The sequence below is a fragment of the Aquarana catesbeiana genome, linkage group LG04, assembly GCF_042186555.1.
Source record: "Aquarana catesbeiana isolate 2022-GZ linkage group LG04, ASM4218655v1, whole genome shotgun sequence".
Classification (NCBI taxonomy): Eukaryota; Metazoa; Chordata; class Amphibia; order Anura; family Ranidae; genus Aquarana; species Aquarana catesbeiana.
The window spans coordinates 640820588-640838835 of record NC_133327.1 but is presented as its reverse complement, the minus strand read 5'-3'; the positions used below and the strand labels follow the sequence as shown (position 1 = coordinate 640838835).

The 18248-nt window shown below is 41.4% G+C and overlaps 1 protein-coding gene across 1 annotated transcript in view; it reads right to left on the bottom strand.

The window, feature by feature from the left end:
* Positions 1 to 17738, bottom strand: part of PACC1 (proton activated chloride channel 1) — a 74407-nt gene extending 56669 nt beyond the window's left edge. Inside the window, exon 1 of the mRNA XM_073628408.1 lies at positions 17617 to 17738. Coding sequence (XP_073484509.1) covers positions 17617 to 17652 — 36 coding nt within the window. The 5' untranslated portion in view covers positions 17653 to 17738. The remainder of the gene's footprint in view (positions 1 to 17616) is intronic.
* Between the last annotated feature and the right edge of the window lie 510 nt (positions 17739 to 18248).

The window sequence follows — 18248 nt, the reverse complement described above, 5'->3', positions numbered from 1 at the left end:
CAGTAACTTACATCAACAGACAGGGGGGTACCAGGAGTCGCTCTCTTATGGAAGAAACTTGCCCCATCCTCGAATGGGCACAAACGAACCTGACTGATCTGAAGGCGCGGTGTACGTCCCTGGGGCACAGGATCATCTAGCCGACAACCTAAGCAGAAACTTCTTTTCCAACGAGTGGTCCCTGAGTCATCAGGCCTTCTCTCTCATAACCAAAACCTGGGGTATTCCAGACATAGACCTGGCAGCAACCCCAGAGAACACAAAATGCTGGAGATACCTTTCGAGGGCTGCTTACCTATCGGCGGAAGGGATAGATTGCCTGCAACATCCGTGGAACTTCCAGCTAGGCTACATTTTCCCTCCAAGTCCTCTGATAGTGAGGTTCCTGTTCCGATTCAAGAGATCAACATCAACAGTGATAGCTGTGATTTCCTTCTGGTCGAGGAGACCATGGTTCACAATGCTCATGCAGATGAACACAGAGAATCCTCTGCCTCTTCCAGTCACACGAGATTTACTCTTCCAGGGCCAATTTCTTCACCCGTCGCCAGAAAAACTACATCTGACAGCATGGAGGCTAAAAGATCTAGGTTCCTAGATCAGGGTTGTTCCCAGAGAGTGGTTGAAACTCTACTTTAAGCCAGAAAAGCCACTACCAACAACACCTACAGGAGAACCTGGAAATAATTTCATTCTCACAACAACAATGTTGGGACACATCATCACTAGAGGTGGCACAAATCCTCGAATTCCTCCAGTCTAGTCTGGAAAGGCCTAGGCTCAAATACCTTAAAAGTTTTAGGTCTCAGCACTATCGGCCATGACAGGAGTAAAGTGGGCCCAAGACCTTCTCGTCACGCAGTTTCAAAAAGCCTGTCTAAAAATAAGACCTCCCAGAAGACATACTTTTCCAGCATGGGATCTATCAATTGTGTTGGAAGCACTGTCTCACGAACCTTTCTTCCCTTCCGGAGCCATCTCCTTATGTGACTTAACGCTTAAGGTCACATTCCTCATTGCCATAACTTCAGCAAACAGGGTCTCAGAGATGCAAGCGCTACTTGCGAAGGAACCTTATTTAGTCTTCTATCCAGACAGAGGGGTCCTAAGGCCTTCGGACCAATTCATCCTAAAAGTCGCCTCTTCGTTTAATTTTAACCAAGAGATAAGTCTCCCAGCACTTCTTACAGTTCAAGGTGATCCGCATCCACTGGATGTTAAAGGCAACATCTCGGCATACCTTATGGCAACTAGTACCTTTAGGAAGACAGATAACCTTGTAGTCATTCCACACGGCTTCAAAAGGGGACAGGCAGCCTCCTCTCGGACCATTGTTTCGTGGTTGGTGAAGATCATCAAAAAAACCTATTCACTACAGCAGATTCAAATACCTGAGGGCCTAAAAGCTCACTCCACTAGAGCAGTGGCGACTTCATGGGCAGCATACAGCAGAGTGTCCGCGGAGACAATATGCAAAGCCGCAACTTGGTCTTTCAAAAACACCTTTATGACCCACTATAAAGTAGATTCCGCACAGTTGTCGACTGTGGATTTCGGGAGGTCAATGCATCAATTGCTTGTTAAATACACTTAATTTCTTCTTGAGCCCACCCATCTGGCGAGTTATTTCCCAAATGTATGCTGCCATGATGCGACAGGAAAATGGAAAATTGTATACTCACCTTTCCGTAATTTTCCTTTCCTGTCGCATCTTCATGGCAGCATACAGATGCCCACCCTTCTAAGTTCTGGGGTGATAGATACAGAGAATACTGAGGTGGGTCCTACCTTTACTATTTATAGCTATTCAGTCCTATCAGGTTGTGAAGGATGGAGTCACAACCCAAATGTATGCTGTCATGAAGATGCGACAGGAAAGGAAATGTAAGGAAAGGTGAGTATACAATTTTCCGTTTCCATTTTTTTACGCCAAACACAGATCAGCAAAATCCAATTGACTTTTACTCAGCAGTACACATGGCAGTTCAAAGGCTGCTTTGTGTTGCCCTGCGTTTCTTCGGATGCAGCATGTCCTATCAAAATGTAGGCAAAACAGGTAAAATACAGTGTTTGTCAAATGCTGCACTTACCATTGAAAAGCATACATTTACACTCACCAGCCACTTTATTAGGTTCACCTTGCTAGTACTGGGTTGGACCCCCTTTTGCCTTCAGAACTGCCTTTATTCTTCATGGAATAGATTCAACAAGGTGTTGGAAACATTCCTCAGATATTTTGGTCCATAGTGACGATAGCATCACGCAGTTGCTGCAGATTTGTCGACTGCACATCCATGATGCAAATCTCCCTTTCCACCACATCCCAAAGGGGTTCTATTGGATGAGATCTGGTGACTGTGGAGGCCATTGGAGTACAGTGACCTCATTGTTATGTTCAAGAAACCAGTGGTGAGATGATTTGATCTTTGTGACATGGTGCATTATCCTGCTGGAAGAAGACATCAGAAGATGGGTACACTGTGGTCATAAAGGGATGGACATGGTCAGCAACAATACTCAGGTTGGCCGTGGTGTTTAAATAATTTTCAATTGGTACTAAGTGGCCCAAAGTGTGCCAAGAAAATATCCCCCCACACCATTACACCACCAGCCTGAACCGGTGATACAAGGCAGGATGGATCCATGCTTTCATGCTGTTTAGGCCAAATTCTGACCCAACCATCTGAATGTCGCAGCTGAAATTGAGGCTCATCAGACCAGGCAATGTTTTTTTTAATCTACTATTGTCCAATTTTGGTGAGCTGTGCGAATTGTAGCCTCAGTTTCCTGTTCTTAGCTGACAGGAGTGGCACCCGGTGTGTGGTCTTCTGCTGCTGTAGCCCATCTGCTTCAAGGTTCGATGTGCTGTACGTTCAGAGATGGTATTCTGCATACCTTGGTTGTAACAAGTGGTTATTCGAGTTACTGTTGCTATCATCTCAAACCAGTCTGCCCATTCTCCTCTGACATCAATAAGGCATTTTCCTTCAAACAACTTCCGCTCACTGGATATTTTCTCTTTATCGGACCATTCTCTGTAAGCCCGAGAGATGGCTGTGCGTGAAAATCACAGTAGATCAGCAGTTTTTGAAATACTCAGACCAGCCCGTCTGGCACCAACAACCATGCCATATTCAAATTCACTAAAATCCCCTTTCTTCCCCATTCTGATGCTTCAGCAAGTTGTCTTCACCATGTCTAGATGCCTAAATGCATTGAGTTGCTGCTGGGTGATTGGCTGATTAGCAATTTCTGCTACCAAGCAATTGAACAGGTGTACCTAATAATGTGGGCAGTGAGTGTATGTTGGAATTGCAAATGCAGTGTTTGAAGAAATCACCAAGAACTTTGTACCTGAACGCACAGGTAGCCATGGTTTACAATGGACTTTGCCTGGCTGCCTGCAGCGGGACTGGACGCTACCCCGTCCCTGCCTGGTGCACAAAGAGTCTGGAAGAGATGCACTGCACCTAGATGCCCACGTGTGCAAGGAGCATAAAGCATTTGTTTGGGCCAAGCTGGCCCAAACCAACTATTTCAATTACTAAGTGATTAAGCTGCTGTGTGCTGCCATTTAGGAAAAACCTTGTATGTTTATCAATGGATACAAGTCTTCCTCTGATAGGCTGAGGTGGAGAGACTGTCAAATTACATTACAAACTCTACCTCAGCTAATCAGAAGAAAACTCATATTTGTTGATAAAAATACAAGTCTTCTCTTGAATGGATGAGAAGCATCCAGGCTGACTCAATTGTGTTCCAACACAGACTATACGATACGAAAATCGGAAGTAAAATTTTGTCCGACCAACGATCTCCCGATTTTCTGATCGTTATTACGGTGCTTTCGACAGCTGATTCCGGTTTTTGTGTTAGACAAAAGCTGGAAGTGCAGACTATTACATTTTTGTAGGATGTGAACTCAATGTCCGATTTCCGTTTAACCACTTCAATACCGGGCCAATTCTGACACTTTGCTCCTACATGTAAAAATCATAATTTTTTTGCTAGAAAATTACATAGAACCCCCAAACATCATATATGTTTTTTTAGCAAAGACCCTAGAGAATACAATGGCGGTTATTGCAACTTTTTATCTCACATAGTATTTGCGCAGGAATTAAAAAAAAAAAACAAAACAGTAATGTTAGCCCAATGTTTTTACATTTTGTGAAAGATGAAGTTACGCCGAGTAAATAGATACCTAACATGTCATGCTTCAAAATTGCACACGCTCGTGGAATGGCGCCAATGTTCGGTACTTAAAAATCCCCATAGGCGACGCTTGAAATTTTTTTACTGGTTACATGTTTTGAGTTACAGAGGAGGTCTAGGGCTAGAATTATTGCTCTCGCTCCAACGTTCACGGCGATACCTCACATGTATGGTTTGAACACCGTTTTCATATGTGGGCGGGACTTACGTATGCGTTCGCTTCTGCGTGCGAGCACACGGGGACGGTGCTTTAAAAAAATTTTTTTTTTTTTTTTGTTAATTATATTTTATTTTTTTTATTTTGACACTTTTTTGAAAAAAAAAAAAAAATTGATCACTTTTATTCCTATTACAAGGAATGTAAACATCCCTTGTAATAGCAATATGACATGTCAGGTGCTCTTAATAGTGAGATATGGGGTCAATAAGACCCCATATCTCACCACTAGGCTGGGAAGCCTGAAATAAAAAAAAAAAATAAAACGATCGGCGCTTCCCAGCCGAAGTGGCGCCGTTTTTTTGAATGGAGAGGCCTCCGACGATCATAGAGACTCCGTGGACCATCTGGTCCGCCGGAAATCTCTATGATCTACATCCGGCACTGGCGGATCCACTCTCCACCTCACCGATCGTAACGGTGAGTCGGAGCAAGCACCGGAGAGCGGCGGGAGGGGGGGGGCGTCCCCTCTCGCCTCCCATAGGAACGATCAAGCGGCGGAACGGCCGCTATGATCGTTCCTATGGTGTAGAGATTCGCCGGCTGAAACCGGCAATATCTGAATGATGTCTGTAACTATAGGCATCATTCAGATATACCCGCCCAAAGCCCAGGACGTCATATGACGTCCGTGGGCAAAAAAAAAAATCGTAAGAGCAAGACTACGCATGCTCAGAAACATAAGAATACATGCAAAACCATTCAACACATTACGTCACTTCTGAAGTTGTATTCTGTCGTACGAGAATTTTTGTATGGTGAGTAACCTCTTCCCTTTTCGATAGGAGACTAGCAGCATACAAAAAACGGTCGAACGTTCGTCCGAAAATCTGATCGAGTGTACGAGGCTTAAGCCATAAAAAAGGAAACAACTACTAATCTCTTATAGGCAAGCCTGTACATTTATGATGTTACAACTGAATAATCACATCCTTGCAAATACCTGATGATGACTGGTTCTCTTTAACCACTTTAACCGCCCACAGTACATTTAGGTCACGACTTTGATGTTAAATACCATTGTTCTGGCAGCAGCTAGCTTTCAGGAAGCCCGGAATTGATCTGATGTGGCTGATGGCTAGGCAGGAAGTCAAGTGAGTGCAAAATGGCCCCCACTCGGCTCTATGCCCTTGGAGGACCGGAGTGACATCTGACGTCATTCCGCCTCTCCGGCTTAAAGAGATGATTTTTTTTTTGTTGTTGTTGAAGTCAAAGTGTCATTTTTTTTTTATTTTTTTTTTGACTTTTAAGGGTAAAAAAGAGAGATCTGGATTCTTTTTGACCCCAGATCTCTCAATAGAGAGGACCTGTTATGCTTATTTCTATTACAAGCCCCCCATCCCTCCGAGCTCGCGAACAAGTACGTAAGTCGTGCCCACATATGTAAACAGTGTTCAAACCACACATGTGAGGTATCGCCATTATCGTTAGAGTGAGAGCAATAATTCTAGCACTAGACCTCCTCTATAACACTAAACAGATAACCTGTAAACTTTTTTTAAAGCATCACCTATGGAGATTTTTAAGTACCGAAGTTTATCGCCATTCCACAAGTGTGTACAATTTTCAAAGCATGACATGTTAGGCATCTATTTACTCGGTGTAACATCATCTTTCACATTATACAAAAAGATTGAGCTAACTTTACTGTTTTTTCTTTTTTTTGTCATTCATTAAAGTGTATTTTTTTCAAAAAAATTGCGTTTGAAAGACCGCTGCGCAAATACTGTGTGACATAAAATATTGCAAAAATCGGCATTTTATTCTCTAGGGTTTCTGCTAAAATATTATATATATATATATATATATATATATATATATATATATATATATATATATATATATATATAATATGTTTGAGGGTTCCAAGTAATTTTCTAGCAAAAAATACTAATTTAAACTTGTAAACAAAAAGGTTCAGATAAGTCCTGGTCAGCAAGTGGTTAATTGGAAAACAATCCTGACTTTTGTGGTGGTCTGTATAATGAATACATGAGGATATTTTACTATTTATGTCCTAACTTGAACCCGAGAAAAGAAAAAAAAACCTGGCCCGGGGCTGAGTATAAATGAATGACATATTAATGGTCTAGCAGAGGTGTCACTGTTCAGCCTGGAGGTCACATCATCCAAGATCAACACAAAGTAAAGTGAGAAAATAGCCAGATAAAAAATAATCTAATCATTTGTCATTGTACAGTCACATAAACACAAGTCACAAGGCAGTTGGCACAGGCAACGCCAATTACGATTTGTATAAAACCCTTATCTATAGTCACTAATGTCAGCCTCTAAATATAATCTATTAAAATACTTTAGCACTCTTGTTGGCTTCAGAAGCTGCTAAACACCTTTCACAGACCAGACACCTGGAATCATTTGTTGTCTAGCCCCGCCCCCTGTAAGATTAGAGTCAGAGTTGACTGCTGTTTTTTGTTCCCAGCTCCTGTACGATCATTGGGAGTCAGAAAGACATGTGCTGTTTTTGTTCCAGCCCTCATGTAAAATAATTAGGAATTAACCACTTCAGCCCCAGAAGGATTTACCCCCTTAATGACCAGGCCATTTTTTGCGATAAGGCACTGTATTGCTTTAACTGGCAATTGCACGGTCGTGCAACGCTGTACCCAAACAAAAATTACGTCCTTTTTTTTCCCACAAATAGAGCTTTCTTTTGGTGGTATTTGATCACCTCTGCAGTTTTTATTTTTTGCGCTATAAACAAAAAAGCCCAACAATTTTGAAAAAGAAAAAAAACAATATTTTTTACTTTTTGCTATAATAAATATCCCCAAAAATATGTAAAATAATTTAATTTCTTCATCAGTTAAGGCCGATATATATTCTACTACATATTACTGGTAAAAGAAAAAAAAAAATCGCTATATGCGTTTGATTGGATTGCGCAAAAGTTATAGCGTCTACAAATCAGGTGATATATTTATGGCATTTTTATAAATTTTTTTTTTTTTTTACTAGTAATGGCAATGGTCAGCGATTTTTAGCCAGACTGTGACATTGCAGCGGACACTTTTGCCACTTTTTTTGGACCAGTGACATTTATACAGCGATCACAGCTAAATATAGCCACTGATTACTGTATAAATGTCACTGGCAGGGAAGAGGTTTACACTAGGGGGGCGATCAAGGGGTTAAGTGTTCCCTAGGGAGGTGTTTCTAACTGTGGGGCGGTGGGCTGCCTGGGAGTAGAGAGATCGCTGTTCATGATCACTAAGAACAGACAATCTCTCTCTACTCCCCTGTCAGAACGGGGGATCTGTCTGTTTACATTGACAGATCCCCGTTCTGCCTCTCTCAGGAACGAGTGGGTGGCCGGCAGACATCGAGGCCGCTGGCCAAGCACCTGCTATAGCTGTTAAAGGGACCAATGTACAGCTACTGCGATTCTCGCAGCCGAGCCAACCTAATGCAGTATAACTGCGACAGCTGGTCAGCAGGTGGGTAAAGAGAAGTGTGTTTTGTTTGTCCCCATCCTCTTGTAAAATTATTGAGGGTCAGGAAGACCCCTGATATCCCAATAAAGAGAACCTGTCACCAAAAATGAATCACATGGGGGACTTTGTCCCCTATATTAAAAAAAGGTTAAAAAAGAAAAAAAGTTTGTTACACCCAAAACATAAAAACTCCTCCACATACATGAACGTGTTGGGGGCCCTACGCATTAAAAAGTTGATTATGCTACACACGTTACATATTGTCACACACCGGAGTGACATCAATAATTCTAGGCCCATTATTTCTGATTAACTCTAAACTGATGATCTGTAGGGGCATTAAAAGCAGTACCTATGGAAAAGTTAGGGTGCTGAAGTTTTTCTCTGTTTCACTGTTTAACCTTTTGGGTAACTATTTAGGCTCCATTCACGTTACTGTGTTTTTCATGCTTTTTGCAGAACATTTTTTTTTAACATGGTTTCCTATGGAACATGTTCACATCAATGCATTTTTGTGCCTCTGCGTTTTTGAAAAGGATCAGACACTTTTTTAAATGCAAAACTTTTTTGCGTTTTTTGGTTCAATAGACTTCAATGGAGAAGCTGCAGAAAAACATGTAGTGCGTTTTTACCGCGATTTGCGTTTTGCTTTTTTAAATCTGCCCAGCAACAAATAAAATAAAAAAACATCAAAAATGCAAAACGTGGCAAAATCGCTGTAAAAAACTGCAGGAAAACACAGGAAAAAGCACTGCAGAAACGCTCAAAAGCAACATGCATAGATGTGAAGCGAGCCTAGTGCAACCTTTTCTTTTATATTTTACCAAAAAACTGGGTAATCCATTGCATTTATGTGACCTTAAATTAACTTTAATGTACTTTGTATTGAAATTTTGCATTTCCTAAACCCTTAATGTGCTTATAATGTGACATAAAACAATTGGAACTGCCGCTATATTAGCCTTGGGTGTCTGCTTTCAGAAAATATATAATGTTTGGGGGTTTTATGTAATCTTCAGACCTAAAATAATTTTTTTACCATGTGTCCAAAAAACAGCAAAAGGATAAAATCGGGTGTACATGATAATGCGCACGCTGTCATTGGAAAAGCCTCAGGACTGGTTGACATCATAATTTCTGCAATCCAGATGCGTTTCTGCATGCATGTTTTTGATGCGTTCCGGTGCACTTTCCCTCTTTTTTAATATTTATCTCAGTTGAGGACATGTGACATGTGCCACGTTCCATACAGAAAAAAAATGTTCTACTTTTGTAGACTGCACTGGAAAGCTCTGCACCGGTGTGAACTAGGGCCATTGGAATCCATATTAACCACTTAAGGACCAGAAGATTTTCCCCCTTAATGACCAGTCCATTTTTTGCGATACGGCACTGTGTCGCTTTAACTGACAATTGCACGGTCGTGCGACGCTGTACCCAAACAAAATTTTTACGTCCTTTTTTTCCCACAAATAGAGCTTTCTTTTGGTGGTATTTGATCACCTCTGCGTTTTTTTTTTATATTTTTGCGCTATAAACTAAAACTAAAAAGACCAACAATTAAAAAAAATATATATATATTTTTTACTTTTTGCTATAATATCCAAAAAAAGAAATAAATAAACCCCCCGAAATTTCTTCATCAGTTTAGGCCAATATGTATTCTTCTACAGCATGGGAAAGACACATATATAGAGAGGTAGTAGTGCTACGCAACCCGGATAATATGTTATGGGAAAGTTCCCCCAGAGGGTTTTTTTTAGCAGCGAACTAAATAAATAATAGATGTAATTGGAAAAATACGTTCTTTATTAAAAATGAATGGCATACAATGTTTCCACAAAAGTTAAAATATGAGCTCTAAAGGGGGCATGCCCCAAAATGCAGAGAATGCAAACACAAATTTGTACATATTATATGACAACATGTTTAATGTAAGACAAAGCTTGACGCGTTTCGACCCATTTTGTTGGGGTCTTCTTCAGAGAATAGGTTTGCTGCAAAGAGACTACATTTAACACATCAGGTTGAAAGATGCATGAAAGGCTACGTGTGCACAAAGTGGCCATTTCACATAGTTACCAATATATGCGGTGGGGACCTCCCAACCAAGATTTCCTTAAGAGCTATCAGATGATCTTGTGGGATTCAAGGTCAGATAAACTCAGGAGGAGACGACAATTCACTGAGTGCAGCTTACAAGGAGTCACACCTTTATATACCCCCAAAGGCATACCAGCCCGGGTGGGGTCGACACCTGCGGCAGAGTTCCAGAGCATAAATTCATAAAATATATTATATTATATATATATATATATATATATAGTGCTTGTATAGATGTAGAGAATTTTAAACTTGATGCGTTGCACGGTCGGAGAGAAAGAAACCCCCCCAGGGGAGTGTTGTATATATTATATGTGTGTCACTAAGATAATTAGTGCATAAATGATATTATAAAAGGACATGAGAAACACGAGAGCATGATGTGAGTGAATAAGTGAAGGTTAAAAGTTGAAAAGTGTGAAAAAATAAATAAATAAATATATATATAATATATATATATATATATATATATATATATATATATATTTATTTATTTATTTTTTCACACTTTTCAACTTTTAACCTTCACTTATTCACTTCACTCACATCATGCTCTCGTGTCTCCCTCTCTCTCTCTGTGTAATATATATATATATATATATATTGAATATATTGAATGAGAAAAAAATCAGAAAGTAAAAAATGACCAAAGTGCAATGGATGAAAGAGGAAGTGAATGAAAGTGAGAATATAGTGAAAAAGTTTCACTATATTCTCACTTTCATTTACTTCCTCTTTCATCCATTGCACTTTGGTCATTTTTTTACTTTCTGATTTTTTTTCTCATTCCTTCACTTTCTCATTCCTTCACTTATATATATATATATATATATATATATATATATATATATAAAATGCAGAGAATGCAAACACAAATTTGTACATATTATATGACAACATGTCCAATGTAAGACAAAGCTTGACGCGTTGCGACCCATTTTGTTGGCGTCTTCTTCAGAGGATAGGTTTGCTGCAAAGAAACTACATTTAGCACATCAGGTTGAAAGATGCATGAAAGGCATATATATATATATTTTATTTCCTTCATGAATTTATGCTCTGAAACTATGCCGCAGGTGTCGACCCCACCCGGCCTGGTGTGCCCTTGGGGGTATATAAACGTGTGACTCCTTGTAAGCTGCACTCAGTGAATTGTCGTCTCCTCCTGAGGTTCTATCCGACCTTGAATCACACAGGATCATCTGATAGCTCTTAAGGAAATCTTGGTTGGGAGGTCCCCACCGCATATATTGGTAACTATGTGAAATGGCCACTTTGTACACACGTAGCCTTTCATGCATCTTTCAACCTGATGTGCTAAATGTAGTTTCTTTGCAGCAAACCTATCCTCTGAAGAAGACGCCAACAAAATGGGTCGCAACGCGTCAAGCTTTGTCTTACATTGGACATGTCATATAATATGTACAAATTTGTGTTTGCATTCTCTGCATTTTGGGGCATGCCCCCTTTAGAGCTCATATTTTAACTTTTGTGGAAACATTGTATGCCATTAATTTTTAATAAAGAACATATTTTTCCAATTACATCTATTATTTATTTACTTTGCTGCTAAAAAAACCCTCTGGGGGAACTTTCCCATAACATGTATTCTTCTACATATTTTTTGGTAAAAAAGAAAAATCGTAATAAGCGTATATTGACTAGTTTGCGCAAAAGATATAACGTCTACAAAATAGGGGATAGATGTATGGAATTTTTATTTTATTTTTCTTTACTAGTAATGGCGGTGATCAGCAATTTTTAGCAGGACTGCGACATTGTGGAGGACAGATCAGACACTTTTTGGGGACCACTGACATTTATACAGCGATCAATGCTATAAAAATGCACTGATTACTGTATAAATGACACAGGCAGGGAGGGGTTAACACTAGTGATGATGATGTGATAAATGTGTTCCCTAGGAGGTGTTTTTAACTGTGGGGGCAGTGTACTAACTGGAGGAGAGAGAATGCTGTTCCTGATTACTAGGAACAGACAATCTCTCTACTCCCCTGTCAGAACGGACATCTGTTTTTTTACATTGACAGATCCCCGTTCTGGCTCTCTGTGGAGCGATCGTGGGTGGCTGGCGGACATCGCAGCCGCCGGCCACGCACATCGGCTCCCCCGCTGTGCAGCAGGCACGCGCGCGCCTGCTATAGCTCTTAAAAGAGCCAACGTTACACCTATGGTGATTTGCGGGAACAAGCCGACCTGCCGCAGTATAATGACAGCGGCTGGTCGGCAAGTGGTTAAACACTGTCCAATTTGATGCAGATTAAAAATGCACTGGACTGCATCTGGTGGGAACCAGCCCTTTAACCACTTGCCGCCAAATCACATACTTAGTGCGTCATTTGAGTTCTAATGGTTATACTGGGATGATGCTTGCAGCAGCAGGCATCACCCTGGTACCATTTTTTAGAGCCGACGGTTGTCTTTCTTGTAGTAGCAATCAGAGTGGCTAACTAGCCACTCGATTGCTATTACAAGCAGAGAGATGGGATGACCCCCTCCCGCGGCTCTCCTTTCCCACTGGGAGACTTGAGCTACCAGCTGGCATGTCTGCAGGGCGCAGGCTAATCGGAGACCCATACAAAGCTGGTATTGGCTTTGATCAGGTCTTTCTGGTTTACCCATATGTCAATTTTTTCCAAAATCAAAAGTATTCAAAAACACTGATCTTGGTGTTTTGAATGCTTTCCTGGGAAGAGGAGGGATTTGGTGCTCTCGTAGACCCCAGATCTCTTCATAAAGAGTACCTCTCAAATGAATGTTTAAATTACTTTTTTTTTTCCATTGAAGCAACAATAAAAAAAAAAAAATTTAAGAGGAAGTAAACTTCCATCACTAAATATTACCTATAGGTAAACCTATAATAAGGCTTACCTATAGGTAGCATAAATATCTCCTAAACATGCACGATTTAAAAGATATTTACTGTACATGCAGCCAGTGACATGACTGGCGCATGCGCTCTGAATGGCCACCGTGCCATTCCTTCTGAGCCCTGTGCCATGAACGACGGCTCTCATGTGCGGGAGTGACATCATCGCGGCTCCTGCCAGTCACAGAGCCGGAGTCCGCGAACCCAGAAGCAAGATGGCTGAAGATGAAAGCGGCCTCCAGCGATCACATTGCATCGCTGGAATGCTTCATTTTCAGGTATGTTTCACATAATATGCATACTAGCACATTATGACATTACCTTGCAGATAAGAAAAAAAAAAAAAAAAGGTCCAGCGGTGTACAACCGCTTTAAAGTGCCCATGTCCCCCTGTGCTAGCGCACAAGTCACACACGCATGCAAACAGCAATCGTTCCACACATGTGGGGTATCACCACAAACGTCAGATCATGGGCAGTAATTCTAGAACTAAATCTCCTGTCTAAATCTATAGTGGTAACCTGTAAAGGCTTTTAAAGTGTTGCCTATGGCATGGGCGGATCCAGAGTCTTGTCTCGGGAGGGGCACTGCCAGAAAATCCGTTTTTTTTGTGGGCAATTTATCGGGGAAACGGCTGGTGTTGGCGCTTCAATCATCCCAGCACCATGGTTGTTAAAGTGTTAGGATGATTGAAGCGCATTATTTCTATAATTACATTGTAATATAAAATGAAATAGTTCAACTCGTCATAATGCAGAATCAATGGGAGCCCTGAGTGTGTCACTTGCCACGTCACCTGCCACACGTTGCGGATTGTCACTTGCCTGACACCAGATGCAGATTGTCACTTGCCACGTCGCCTGCCACACCTTGCGGATTGCCACTTGCTACGTCACCTGCCACACCTTGTGAATTGTCACTTGCCACGTCACCTGCCACACCTTGCGCATTGCCACGTCACCTGCCACACCTTGTGAATTGTCACTTGCCACGTCACCTGCCACACCTTGCGGATTGCCACGTCACCTGCCACACCTTGCGGATTGCCACTTGCCACGTCACCTGCCACACCTTGCGGATTGCCACTTGCCACGTCACCTGCCACACATTACGGATTGTCACTTGCCACGTCACCTTCCACATCTTGTGGATTGTCACTTGCCTATTGAGGTGGTGTTTTGGTTGTCTCTTGCTGTGTCCCAGACTGAGTCAGGCAGCAGAGAGATAATGTAATCTCTCTGCTGCCTGCCCACTAAGGGCGGAAGTTACTGCAGGGATGCAGGGCTGGTGGAGAGAGATGATCTCATCTCTCTGCTCCCCTGCCCCTGGCTAACTGATTGGCCAGCTGCCAACACACTGAGTCACCTGGCAGCCCGGCCCTCCCACAAATCGCGCCGCCTGCCCACAAACTGCACCACCTGGTCCGCCCGCTATCGTAACTGCCGGCTATGTCACCTGCCCAAGAAGCCGCCGGCTATGTCACCCGCCCGCGGAGCTGCCGGCTATGTCACCCGCCCGGCCGGCAACAAATTTCTCGGCGGTGGCAATTGCCCCGTTGCCCCCCCCCCCTGGATCCGCCCCTGGCCTATGGATAGTAAAAATTTACATAGTCTGTTGCCTTGGCACGGGCATGCTCAATTTTAAAGCGTGACATGTTTGATATTTATGTACGTGGCGTCACATCATCTTTTATATTTTACAAAAAAATGGGTTATGTATTGTGGTTTTATTGCATTTTTTTTTTTGCGGAATAAAATTTAAAAAAGTATATTTTTTCCCAGAAATTGGGTTTAAAAAACCTCTGCACAATACCGTGTGGCATAAAAAATTGCAAAACTCACCAATTTATTTTCTAGGGCCTCTGCCCAAATATATAATGTTTGGGGGTTCTAAGTAATTGTTACATATAAGCAAAAAGTGCCAAAAAAGGCCTGGGGGTTAAGTGGTTAAGTCCGATGCTGCATGTTGCAAAACACTTTGCATGGAATGTTAATGTGCAGCATCATAATGCACATCAATGCACAGTGATGTTGATATGTGTCTTCTTTTTTTAACAGAAAATTTTTATTTGTTTCCAGAAGGAGAACATTTAAACACACAAACATTAAAAAAAACAAAAAATAGAAAAAAAACATAGTGCTGCTACACAGTGGGTACATACAATCATGGTGAATAATTTTAAATCAGAAGATTTTAGTCATCATAATACAGAATTGTGTATGATTCATGATATACGTATAAGAGTACATCTATAAATACAAAATGTATTCACTTATACAATTTTCCGGTATTGACTGTCAGCTGATAATACCCTCAGCTGAGAAGTCAGGTAGTAATGTTAACCATTATTTAGGGTACCTAAAAAATGGATTATGGAGGATCAAGAAGTCTAATGCCCCGTACACACGGTCTGACATTGATCGGACATTCCGACAACAAAATCCTAGGATTTTTTCCGACGGATGTTGGCTCAAACTTGTCTTGCATACACACGGTCACACAAAGTTGTCGGAAAATCCGATCGTTCTGAACGCGGTGACGTAAAACACGTACGTCGGGACTATAAACGGGGCAGTAGCCAATAGCTTTCATCTCTTTATTTATTCTGAGCATGCGTGGCACTTTGTGCGTCAGATTTGTGTACACACGATTGGAAATTCCGACAACAGATTTTGTTGTCGGAAAATTTTATAGCAAGCTCTCAAACTTTGTGTGTCGGAAATTCCGATGGAAATTGTGTGATGGAGCCCACACACGATCGGAATTTCCGACAACAAGGTCCTATCACACATTTTCCATCGGAAAATCCGACTGTGTGTACGGGGCATAAGAGGGTAGAGGGGGGGAGGAAAGGAAAAGCAAAAAGGGGGGGGGGGGGAGAGGACATATCGGAAGGGGGTCTACCCCGCATCCCACAAGTCATGTTAATCTGACTGCTTAGACCATGCTCCCCAAACCTTCGAGAACTTCTTAGGGCACTTACGGTTAATATAGATGATTTTATAGGGTGGTAGTGTGGAGTTTACTAAGGCTTTCCACTGGGGGACCGGGGGGGGGGGTGTCGGGCTGCTTCCATTTAATCAGAATAGTTTTCCTAGCATAAAACAAGGTATAAAATACAAACAGTCTTTTATGGGTATTAGTTATGAGGTTATCACATACTCCCAGGAGTAAAACTAATCGGGTTCACTGGTATATACAGGTTACCCACCGTATTAATATTGTCTACCACCTATATGACCAAAACTCTTGTATAATAGGACACGACCAGACAACATGTATAAAGGTACCCAGCTCTCCATTACACTTCGGGCATCTATCTGATAGTGTTGGATATATTTTAGATAATCTCTGCGGCGTATAATATGCTCTGTGGATGAATTTGAGCGGAATGTAGCGATCTCTCGCTGAAATTGTTGACATGTGTCTTAATGCCTGCATCCATGTTTTTTATTGATAAGTTTTCACTGATTTCAAAATATATCAATATCCAGAAGTGTGAATCCAGCCAAATAAAAAAAAAAAGAATTTCATATTTATCAAACCAATGTGATCCAGAGATACAATGTTTCTATATTAGAGATAAATTATTTCTAAAATAGAGATACAGTGTTTCTATATTAGGGATACAAGGGGGGTTATTTACGAAAGGCAAATCCACTTTGCACTGCAATTGCACTTGAAAGTGCAGTCGCTGTAGATCCGAGGGGGACATGCGAGGAAAATAAAAAACAGCATTTTAGCTTGCACATGATTGGATGATAAAATCAGCAGAGCTTCCACTCATTTTAGATCTTCCCCTCAGATTTAGAGCGACTGTACTTCCAAGTGCACTTGCAGTGCAAAGTGGATTTGCCTTTCGTAAATAACCCCCAATGTTTCTATATTAGGGATACAATGTTTCTATAATAAAGATACAATATTTCTATATTAGGGATATAATGTTTTTATATTAGAGATGCAATGGGGGTTATTTACTAAAGGCAAATCCACTTTGCACTACAAGTGCAAACTACACTTGAAATTGCACTGAAAGTGCACTTGTAAGTGCAGTCGCTGTAGATCCGAGGGGGACATGCAAGGAAAATAAAAAACAGCATTTTAGCTTACACATGATTGGATGATAAAATCAGCAGAGCTTCCCCTCATTTCAGATCTACCCCTCAGATCTACAGCGACTGCACTTCCAAGTGCACTTTCAGTGTAATTTCAAGTGCACTTTGCACTTGTAGTGCAAAGTGGATTTGTCTTTCGTAAATAACCCCCAATGTTTCTATATAAGGGATGATTTACTAGGGCCAAATCTACTTTGCACTACAAGTGCAGTCGCTGTAGATCCAAGGGATAGATCTGAAATGAGGGGAAGCTCTGCTGATTTTATCATCCAATCATGTGCAAGCTTAAATGCTGTTTTTTATTCTCCTTGCATGTTCCCCTCAAATCTACAGCAATTTTACTTCCAAGTGCACTTTCAGTGCAAAGTGGCTTTGCCTTTAGTAAATAACCCCCAATGTTTCTATATTAGGGATCCAATGTTTCTATATTAGGGATCCAATGTTTCTATATTAGGGATACAATGTTTCTTGTATTCGGCTGAACTCTCTGAACTCAGAGACCTGACAATGTCATGTGACTCCTCGCATCCCATCCTCTGAATAATTGATTCAGACACACACAGAATATTATTGGATGTCTCCCCTCCCCTATGTGTCAACCCCATCCCCCTCTTCTATTACCTCTTGGTAGGATCTGGAGAGTTCCGCCCTGATCATGGCACCGGCCGGCGGATCCGGGCTGTATAGAGGATGCTGCTCCGCTCCGGGCTCTGTCTACACAGAGGATGCGTGCGCAGCTGACCCAACACAGCAGACTCGGAGCACAGCATGCTGGGAAATGAAGTCCCTGAAGTTTGCTGGAGGAGCAGAGGAGATGGAGGGAGGCTGAGGATGGAGTAATAATCAAGGATGGTGACAGGAACAAACAACTTTTTGTTTTTGGATGAAGCCGGTTTTTTTTTCAATTGTTTAAAGTAATAATTTTAGTCCTGAAGATTACATATAATCCCCCCCCCCCACCAAACATTATAATTTATGGAAGCAGACACCCCGGAGAATAAAATAGCGGTAGGTTCCATTTATTTATGTCACACTATCACACACTAGCACAATGTTTTAGGAAACACAACATTAACCACTTCAGCTCTGGAAGATTTACCCCCCTTAATGACTGGGTTACTTTAACTGACAATTGCGCGGTCGTGCGACATTGTACCCAAATCAAATTGATGTCCTTTTTTCCCCACAAATAGATCTTTCAAGTCATCAGTCTACAATTAAAGTGGTTGTAAAGCCATAAGGTTTATTACCTT